Source organism: Nerophis ophidion, linkage group LG08 (genome assembly GCF_033978795.1).
Source record: "Nerophis ophidion isolate RoL-2023_Sa linkage group LG08, RoL_Noph_v1.0, whole genome shotgun sequence".
NCBI classification, from domain to species: Eukaryota; Metazoa; Chordata; class Actinopteri; order Syngnathiformes; family Syngnathidae; genus Nerophis; species Nerophis ophidion.
The window spans coordinates 50,339,806-50,351,211 of record NC_084618.1 but is presented as its reverse complement, the minus strand read 5'-3'; the positions used below and the strand labels follow the sequence as shown (position 1 = coordinate 50,351,211).

The 11,406-nt window shown below is 40.6% G+C and overlaps 1 protein-coding gene across 2 annotated transcripts in view; it reads right to left on the bottom strand.

Moving 5' to 3' along the window:
* The window catches only part of itgb4 (integrin, beta 4), a 68,922-nt gene that overhangs the window by 1,736 nt on the left and 55,780 nt on the right, over positions 1 to 11,406 (bottom strand). For both annotated transcript variants that reach the window (XM_061908799.1, XM_061908800.1), the window contains 5 exons: positions 11,251 to 11,400; positions 10,964 to 11,152; positions 10,728 to 10,883; positions 2,218 to 2,382; positions 1,969 to 2,088 (listed from right to left, as the gene is read on the bottom strand). In XM_061908799.1, the coding sequence (XP_061764783.1) occupies positions 1,969 to 2,088; positions 2,218 to 2,382; positions 10,728 to 10,883; positions 10,964 to 11,152; positions 11,251 to 11,400 (780 nt within the window). The remainder of the gene's footprint in view (positions 1 to 1,968; positions 2,089 to 2,217; positions 2,383 to 10,727; positions 10,884 to 10,963; positions 11,153 to 11,250; positions 11,401 to 11,406) is intronic.

Sequence of the window (11,406 nt, the reverse complement as noted above, 5' to 3'; positions counted from 1 at the left end):
CTGGTAGACAAGCACAGACGTCAGTATTTATAAACATGGAAGGCAAAGTAACTACAACATGTTATGGTGGACTTACACACACAACATTTCTGCCATGTTTTTTTTTCTTTGAAAATACTGTAAAGTATTGGCAAAGCTGTGTGACTTTACATAGGACACTGTGGCTCAAATTGTGGTAAGGATATTTTTGCAAATAGGATCCAAGCTCGCCTACATAGTTTTCTCTAGGGCAGGGGTCGGGAACCTGTTTGGCTGAGAGAGCCATGAAACCAAATATTTTAAAATGTATTTCCGTGAGAGCCATATAATATTTTTTAACACTGAATAGAACTAAATGTGTGCATTTTTAAGTAATACCAACATTTTTAGAGTATAATAAGTCTCTTATTCTTTTTAATAACAATGTTATTCTGAAGCTAACCAATAATAAATCAAATACTTCTTACCATTAATGCGACTGACGGATTGATGGATTAAAATGTATGAGAATGTTTTATACTTTGAACATTATTTTTAACACTGTGATTACCAGCGGAATTATTCATTACTTATTGTATTAAGCAATGTCAGCTAAGATTTATCTGAGAGCCAGATGTAGTCATCAAAAGAGCCACATCTGGTTGGAGAGCCGTAGGTTCCCTACCCCTGCTCTAGAGTAAGACACTAGAAGTGAGAGTATTTATTAAAAAAATTTCATGTCAAATAGTAAATGTTCACGTCCTCAATATTTGTCGTCTACAGCAGTGGTGGTTATTTTTTTTCCACCAAGTACCACCACAGAAAACACTTGGCTCTTCAAGTACCACCATAATGACCAACATTAAACTACTGTAGCGTAGTAGGCCTAAGTATTTATTAAACACAAAGTAAAGGTTTTATTTAACGATAATATTTGCACTCAGCATCAAGGGTTGGAAATGGGGGTTAAATCACCAAGATGAAACCCGGGCGCGCCCACCGCTGCTGCTCACTGCTCCCCTCACCTCCCATGGGTTGATCAACGGTGATGGGTCAAATGCAGGGAATAATTTCGCCACACCTTGTGTGAAAATCATTGGCATTTTAACTTTAAATATTTAATATTTTGGGCCACCGTAACATTACACACAGTTTGAACAGTAACACTGTGTTTAAATATTTAATGAAGTAATTCTTTGGTGTACCACTAGTGGCAGAGTCGTGTACAGAGAGAGTATGGCCATCTCGGTTTCTTTCTGATTGGTGAAAAGCCCCGCACGTTACGACAGGGCGCCACGCAAGGCACCAACTCTGAAAGTAAGTCGGCCTTACCTGACTAGCAGAGATTCACTGGTTTAGATTATTAGCTAGCGAACTAATTATTATTAGCGTTGATGCTAGCAAACAATTCCATTTGGGGTTGGTCATTTGGGCCAATGACGCCTCAATGAGTGTATGGCACACTCACTAGCTGCATCAACACCGCACTGACACCATGTCAGTGTTTCATAGTGGCGCTACCTGCTGGATTAAAAAAGTCACTATATTTGACCTGCACATAAAATTAGTATTCATAACATTTAATTATTGTTTTGTTTTCAATGAATAGCTATGCTGAGAGGAATATGAAATGTACAATTCTGGTCACTGAGCCAAGTAGTAAAAAAGAGGAAAGAATATTTACTTAATTTGGCACTATAAGATCAAAATGAGTACACACATCTATTATTATTATTTCCTTTTTTATTTATTTTTTCTTTAGTTTTATTTAGTTTAACGATGAAGTCGCCACTCCTTTGACTTCATGTAGTACGAGCTGCCACTTCCTGATGCACACAGTTTAGCGCTTCATCGTGAAATGACACAGCCACACTTTGGACACCCCTGACTTAAATGTTTAGGTTTCAGGGGTTTCAGTGTAATTCACGTTCGAGCCACTTGGAGTTAAAAAAACACTTTGAAGGTGTTACTCTCAGGTCAGAAATTGCATAAGTTTTTTTTTAGTCGTACCTGAGAAGTAGGGGTCATTCACCATGGTGCGGGAGATGTTGCTGACTGTGTTGACTTCTGTGGGCATGTTGAACACTTCTCTTCTCGTCATGGATTGATTGTTGTACTGAGACAAAGCTCCTACAGGAGGACGAGGAAAGAATGCAGACGTAAGTCAAATAAATGTTGAAAATGTGATTTTTTAATGCTGTTATAACATTGTCCGTATAGGCGTGTTCTATGTGGATACAGTGCGATAAAAAGGTGTACCTCCATCTTGAGACTCAATGGTGATGATTCCCTCCCTCTCGGGACCGAAGCCCTGAGTCGTCCGAGCCTGAACTTTGAACTTGTAGGGGATGTTCTCAGTCAGGTTTGGGACGGTCAGCTTGGTCTCAGCGGTGTCACTGCTCACCTGGAAGGAACGCATGTCACCTGGAAGACAGAAGAGATCATAAAAAACGTTAAAAAAAAAAAAAACTATATGTATATATACACACACAGTATGTATAATATATACAAACATTTCTAGAAAAAAATATACAATATACACGCAACACGTGGCGCAGTGAAAGAGTGGCCATGCGCAACCCGAGGGTCCCTGGTTCAATCCCTACCTAGTACCAACCTCGTCACGTCCGTTGTGTCCTTCCATCCATCCATTTTCTACCGCTTATTCCCTTTCGGGGCCGCGGGGGGCGCTGGCGACTATCTCAGCTACAATCGGGCGGAAGGCGGGGTACACCCTGGACAAGTCGCCACCTCGTCGCAGGGCCAACACAGATAGACAGACAACATTCACACTCACATTCACACACTAGGGACCATTTAGTGTTGCCTATCAACCTATCCCCAGGTGCATGTCTTTGGAGGTGGGAGGAAGCCGGAGTACCCGGAGGGAACCCACGCAGTCACGGGGAGAACATGCAAACTCCACACAGAAAGATCCCGAGCCTGGAATTGAACCCAGGACTGCTCAGGACCTTTGTGTTGTGAGGCCAATGCACTAACCCCTCTGCCTCTGTGCTGCCCAAATAGGAAATCCATCCATCCATCCATTTTCTACCGCTTATTCCCTTTCGGGGTCGCGGAGCGCTGGCGCCTATCTCAGCTACAATCGGGCGGAAGGCGGGGTACACCCTGGACAAGTCGCCACCTCATCGCAGGGCCAACACAGATAGACAGACAACATTCACACTCACATTCACACACTAGGGACCATTTAGTGTTGCCAATCAACCTATCCCCAGGTGCATGTCTTTGGAGGTGGGAGGAAGCCGGAGTACCCGGAGGGAACCCACGCATTCACGGGGAGAACATGCAAACTCCACACAGAAAGATCCTCAGCCTGGATTTGAACCCAGGACTGCAGGACCTTCGTATTGTGAGGCAGACACACTAACCCTTCAGCCACCGTGAAGCCCCCGTTGTGTCCTGAGCAAGACATTTGACCTTTGCTCCTGATGGGTGCTGGTTAGCGCCTTGCATGGCAGCTCCCTCCATCAGTGTGTGAATGTGTGTGTGAATGGGTAAATGTGGAAGTAGTGTCAAAGCGCTTTGAGTACCTTGAAGGTAGAAAAGCGCTATACAAGTACAACCCATTTATCATTTATTTATTCATATGTATATATATATATATATATATATATATATATATATATATATATATATATATATATATATATATATATATGTACATATACATATGTATATGTATATATATATATATATATATATACAAATATATATATATATATATATATATATATATATATGTACATATATATATATATATATATATATATATGTACATATATATATATATATATATATAAGTATATAAAATATATATATATATTTTATATACTTATATATTACGATACTCCCGTATACTAAAGTATTGTCCGATCATTACCTTATAAAATTCGAGGTTCAGACGCATGTTCATCAAACTAATAATAATAATAATTGCTATAGCAGCCGCAACATTAATACGGCCACAACGACAACTCTTGCTGACCTACTGCCCTCGGTTATGGCACCATTCCCAAAGTATGTGGGCTCTATTGATAACCTCACTAACAACTTTAACGACACCCTGCGCGAAACCATTGATAACATAGCACCGCTAAAGTTAAAAAAGGCTCCAAAAAAGCGCACCCCGTGGTTTACAGAAGAAACTAGAGCTCAGAAATTATTATGTAGAAAGCTGGAACGCAAATGGCGCACGACTAAACTTGAGGTGCACCATCAAGCATGGAGTGATGGTTTAATAACTTATAAACGCATGCTTACCTTAGCTAAAGCTAAATATTACTAAAATCTAATCCACCGTAATAAAAACGATCCTAAATTTTTGTTTAGTACGGTAGCATCGCTAACCCAACAAGGGACCCCTTCCAGTAGCTCAACCCACTCAGCTGATGACTTTATGCAATTCTTTAGTAAGAAAATTGAAGTCATTAGAAAGGAGATTAAAGACAATGCGTCCCAGCTACAACGGGGTTCTATTAACACTGATATGATGGTATATACGGCGGATACTGCCCTCCAAAATAGTTTCTCTCGTTTTGAGGAAATAACATTAGAGGAATTGTTACAACGTGTAAATGGAATAAAACAGACAACATGCTTACTTGACCCTCTTCCTGGGAAACTGATCAAGGAGCTCTTTGTATTATTAGGTCCATCAGTGCTAAATATTATAAACTTATCACTCTCCTCGGGCACTGTTCCCCTAGCATTCAAAAAAGCGGTTATTCATCCTCTTCTTAAAAGACCTAACCTCGATCCTGACCTCATGGTAAACTACCGACCGGTGTCTCACCTTCCCTTTATTTCAAAATACCTTGAAAAAATTGTTGTGGAGCAGTTAAATGAACACTTAGCGTCTAACAATCTATGTGAAACCTTTCAATCTGGTTTCAGGGCAAATCACTCCACGGAGACAGCCCTCGCAAAAATGACTAATGATCTATTGCTAACGATGGATTCTGATGCGTCATCTATGTTGCTGCTCCTCGATCTTAGCGCTGCTTTCGATACCGTCGATCATAATATTTTATTAGAACGTATCAAAACACGAATTGGTATGTCAGACTTAGCCCTGTCTTGGTTTAACTCTTATCTTACTGATAGGATGCAGTGTGTCTCCCATAACAATGTGACCTCGGACTACGTTAAGGTAACGTGTGGAGTTCCCCAGGGTTCGGTCCTTGGCCCTGCACTCTTCAGCATCTACATGCTGCCGCTAGGTGACATCATACGCAAATACGGTGTTAGCTTTCACTGTTATGCTGATGACACCCAACTCTACATGCCCCTAAAGCTGACCAACACGCCGGATTGTAGTCAGCTGAAATTAATGAAATTAAACAATGGATGTCCGCTAACTTTTTGCAACTTAATGCCAAAAAAACGGAAATGCTGATTATCGGTCCTGCTAGACACCGAACTCTTTTAATAATACAACTCTAACATTTGACAACCAAACAATTAAACAAGGCGACACGGTAAAGAATCTGGGTATTATCTTCGACCCAACTCTCTCCTTTGAGGCACACATTAAAAGCGTTACTAAAACGGCCTTCTTTCATCTCCGTAATATCGCTAAAATTCGCTCCATTCTGTCCACTAAAGACGCTGAGATCATTATCCATGCGTTTGTTACGTCTCTCCTCGATTACTGTAACGTATTATTTTCGGGTCTCCCCATGTCTAGCATTAAAAGATTACAGTTGGTACAAAATGCGGCTGCTAGACTTTTGACAAGAACAAGAAAGTTTGATCACATTACGCCTGTACTGGCTCACCTGCACTGGCTTCCTGTGCACTTAAGATGTGACTTTAAGGTTTTACTACTTACGTATAAAATACTACACGGTCTAGCTCCATCCTATCTTGCCGATTGTATTGTACCATATGTCCCGGCAAGAAATCTGCGTTCAAAGGACTCCGGCTTGTTAGTGATTCCCAAAGCCCAAAAATAGTCTGCGGGCTATAGAGCGTTTTCCGTTCGGGCTCCAGTACTCTGGAATGCCCTCCCGGTAACAGTTCGAGATGCCACCTCAGTAGAAGCATTTAAGTCTCACCTTAAAACTCATTTGTATACTCTAGCCTTTAAATAGACTCCCTTTTTAGACCGGTTGATCTGCTGTTTCTTTTCTTTTCTTTTTCTTCTATGTCCCACTCTCCCCTGTGGAGGGGGTCCGGTCCGATCCGGTGGCCATGTACTGCTTGCCTGTGTATCGGCTGGGGACATCTCTGCGCTGCTGATCCGCCTCCGCTTGGGATGGTTTCCTGCTGGCTCCGCTGTGAACGGGACTCTCGCTGCTGTGTTGGATCCGCTTTGGACTGGACTCTCGCGACTGTGTTGGATCCATTATGGATTGAACTTTCACAGTATCATGTTAGACCCGCTCGACATCCATTGCTTTCCTCCTCTCTAAGGTTCTCATAGTCATTATTGTCACCGACGTCCCACTGGGTCATTATTGTCACCGATGTCCCACTGGGTGTGAGTTTTCCTTGCCCTTATGTGGGCCTACCGAGGATGTCGTGGTGGTTTGTGCAGCCCTTTGAGACACTAGTGATTTAGGGCTATATAAGTAAACATTGATTGATTGATTGATGATATATGTATATATAGGGCTGTGAATCTTTGGGTGTCCCACGATTCGATTCAATATCGATTTTTTCGAATAGATTTGATTCTCAATTCAAAAACGATATTTTTCCGATTCAAAACGATTCTGTATTTTATCAATACATAGGATTTCAGCCGGTACCCCAGTATGCTGACATGCTAGCAGAGTAGTAGATTTAAAAAAAAAAAAAGCTTTTATAATTGTAAAGGACAATGTTTTATAAACTGATTGCAATAATGTAAATTTGTTTTAACTATTAAACGAACCAAAAATATGACTTGTTTTATCTTTGTGAAAACATTGGACACAGTGTGTTGTCAAGCTTATGAGATGCGATGCAAGTGTAAGCCACTGTGACAGTATTGTTTTTATTTTTTTATTTTTTTTTATAAATGTCTAATGATAATGTTAATGAGGGATTTTTAATCACTGCTATGCTGAAATTATAACTAATATTGATACTGTTGTTGATAATATTCATTTTTGTTTCACTACTTTTGGTTTGTTCTGTGTCGTGTTTGTGTCTTCTCTCAATTGCTCTGTGTTGCTGGGTCAGGTTTGGTTTTGGAATTGGATTGCATTGTTATGGTATTGCTGTGTAGTGGTTTGTTGGATTGATAAAAAAAAAAAAAATGTAAATAAATAAAAATCGATTTTTTAAAAATGAGAATCGATTCTGAATCGCACAATGTAAACGATTCGATTCGTATTCGAATCGATTTTTTCCCACACCCCTCATATATATCTATATATATATATACATATATATATATATATATATATATATATATATATGTATATATATATATATATATATATATATATATATATGTATATATATATATATATATATATATATATATATATATATATATATATATATGTCTTGATTGGATTATCCGGAGAATAGTGCTCGATACCGTGGTAGAGCGCAATATGTAGGTGTGGGAAAAAACCTCCTGATGATTGAGGGAACCCCTCATGAAACAGATCTGTAGAGATGAAGTAGTCTTGTGATTTTTTCCCACACCTACATATATATATATATATATATATATATATATATATATATATATATATATATATATATATGTATATATATATATATATATATGTATATATGTATATATATATATGTCTTAATTAGATTATCCAGATAATAGTGCTCGATACCGTGGTAGAGTGCAATATATGTATGTGTGGGAATAAATCACAAGACTACTTCATCTCTGCAGAACTCTTTGCTGAGGGGTTCCCTCAATTGTTAGGAGATTTTATTTATATCTATATATATATATATATATATATATATATGTATATATATATATATACACAAACCCCGTTTCCATATGAGTTGGGAAATTGTGTTAGATGCAAATATAAATGGAATACAATGATTTGCAAATCATTTTTAACCCATATTCAGTTGAATATGCTACAAAGACAACATATTTGATGTTTTTTTTTTGTGCAAATAATCATTAACTTTAAAAATTGATGCCAGCAACACGTGACAAAGAAGTTGGGAAAGGTGGCAATAAATACTGATAACGTTGAGGAATGCTCATGAAACACTTATTTGGAACATCCCACAGGTGTGCAGACTAATTGGGAACAGGTGGGTGCCATGATTGGGTATAAAAACAGCTTCCCAAAAAATGCTCAGTCTTTCACAAGAAAGGATGGGGCGAGGTACACCCCTTTGTCCACAACTGCGTGAGCAAATAGTCAAAATGTTTAAGAACAACGTTTCTCAAAGTGCAATTGCAAAAAATTTAGGGATTTCAACATCTACGGTCCATAATATCATCAAAACGTTCAGAGAATCTGGAGAAATCACTCCACGTAAGCGGCATGGCCGGAAACCAACACTGAATGACCGTGACCTTCAATTCCTCAGAAGGCACTGTATCAAAAACCGACATCAACCTCCAAAGGATAGCAAGTTAAAGCTCTACTATGCAAAGAGAAAGCCATTTATCAACAACATCCAGAAACGCCGCCGGCTTCTCTGGGCCCAAGATCATCTAAGATGGACTGATGCAAAATGGAAAAGTGTTTTGTGGTCTGACGAGTCCACATTTCAAATTGTTTTTGGAAATATTTGACATCGTGTCATCCGGACCAAAGGGGAAGCGAACGATCCAGACTGTTATTGACGCAAAGTTCAAAAGCCAGCATCTGTGATGGTATGGGGGTGCATTAGTGCCCAAGGCATGGGTAACTTACACATCTGTGAAGGCACCATTAACGCTGAAAGGTACATACAGGTTTTGGAACAACATATGCTGCCATCTAAGCGCCGTCTTTTTCATGGACACCCCTGCTTATTTCAACAAGACAATGCCAAGCCACATTCAGCACGGGTTACAACAGTGTGGCTTTGTAAAAAAAAGAGTGTGGGTACTTTCCTGGCTCGCCTGCAGTCTAGACCTGTCTCCCATCGAAAAAGGGGGGCCCATTCTGAAGGGTAAAATACGACAGCGGAGACCCCGGACTGTTAAACGACAGAAGCTCTACATAAAACAAGAATGGGAAAGAATTGCACTTTCAAAGCTTCAACAATTAGTTTCCTACGTTCCTAAACGTTTATTGAGTGTTGTTAAAAGAAAAGGTGATGTAACACAGTGGTGAACATGCCCTTTCCCAACTACGTTGGCACGTGTTGCAGCCATGAAATTCTAAGTTAATTATTATTTGCAAAAAAAAATAAAGTTTATGAGTTTGCACAGTTTGTGGGGCGGTTTAGGTCGGTTGGTAGAGTGGCCGTGCCAGCAACTTGAGGGTTGCAGGTTCGATTCCCGCTTATGCCATTCTAGTCACTGCCGTTGTGTCCTTGGGCAAGACACTTTACCCACCTGCTCCCAGTGCCACCCACACTGGTTTGAATGTAACTTAGATATTGGGTTTCACTATGTAAAGCGCTTTGAGTCACTAGAGAAAAAGCGCTAAATAAATATAATTCACTTCACTTCACATCAAATATCTTGTCTTTGTAGTGCATTCAATTAAATATGGGTTGAAAAGGATTTGCAAATCATTGTATTCTGTTTTTATTTACCTTTAACACAATTTCCCAACTCATATGGAAACGGGGTTTGTATATATTTATACTGAAAAAAAAATAATACCACGGTAGTATTGGCCACTGGAGGTGACCAAAGCACAGACAACATTATTATTTTGGATTTAAAGACTGTGAAGAAGACTAAAGGGTGTTATTTCATGTCTGGTAGGCTCTCATAATGTTGCAAAATATATTTAGAGGGCAGTGAACAGGTTTTTTATGCTCTATCCACAAAAAGATTGGATTAATGTCCTACAATTCCTACTGCGCGCAAATTCATTTTCTACCGCTTGTCCCTGTTTGGGGTGGCGGGGGGTGCTGGAGCCTATCTCAGCTGCATTCGGGGGGTAGGCGCGGTACACCCTTGGCAAGTGGCCACCTCATCACAGGGCCAACAAATATAGACAGACAACATTCACACTCACATTCACACACTAGGGGCAATTTTAGTGTTGCCAATCAACCTATCTCCAGGTGCATGCCTTCGGAGGTGGGAGGAAACCGGAGTACCCGAAGAGAACCCATGCAGTCACGGGGGAGAACATGCAAACTCCACAGAGAAAGACCGCAAGTCCAGGGATCGAACCCAAGAAGTTCCTATTGTGAGGCACAACTTAGCACAAACCCCTCTTCCACTGTGCTGCCCCGTTTGCGGTAATGTCTGGAAGCCATTAACAACGATTAATGTGGGACGACTGTATTGTCATATTTGTCACAGCAAAACCAGAGTAGTTACAGAACACAGTGACTGTGCAACATATATGTTCATGTGAGGTATTTTACTCAGACCCTCAATTTGTCAGGCAGAATTTAGCGTGCAGCGCTTTTATTGTGAAGACCTGAAGTGTACTGTTGGTCATTGCCCAAAAAACAGTTACAATTGTACCAGCCAGCTCACTTGTATTCATCTTCAGCGCTCTGTGCTGTTAAAATTAAAGGGGTATGCCCATGAAAAGGATGTAGTCCTAAATAAAAAAAACATTACTGCAACATCCATCCATTGATTTTCTCCCGTTTGTCCCTTTCGGGGTCGTTTGTTTGGAGAAAATGATAAAACTATATCTCACCTCCTCCATGCAGCTGCTCGCAGGTTACTACGTAGCCGAGAATGCCTCCGTTAGGTTTCCGGGGTTTCTCCCAGCTGAGCTGCAGGGAGTCCGGGCTTAGGGCTGTGAAAACGAGGGGACCGGGAGCGCTGGGGGTGCTCAAGGTGAACGGTGAGCCTGTGAGGACAGGAAATGGAATATTAACTTGACTGTACATGGAGATGACAAAACAACAGTTTGTCCAAACGGACGGGCACCTGGCATGGGACTTAGGGGACTCCTGGGGTCTACGGCCGACTCAATGGTGATGACGCCCTCTCGTTCCGGACCCCAGCCCTCTTGGCTTTGAGCCTTAACCTTAAATAGGTATGAATGGTTGGGCAGCAGGTCCTGGATGATCACAGAGTTCTCTGCTGGGTTGGTCACGTTGATGCGCTTAACTTCGCCTATGAGAGACAACACATTTTACACAACCTCATAAATACTCCATTTTTATTATCATGTCATATTTTAACCCTATTTTCTTAATATGCTAATACCTTACCTCCGTTGAGCTCCTGGTACAGCACACAGTAACCAAGGATGTCCTTCTCACAGTGGGGTTCCTGCCAGCTGACTTTTAGGGCAGTGGGACCCAGAGCAGAAAACACCAGTCTGCTGGGGGTGTCAGGGACTCCTGGGGAGAGTCTTGCATCTGATA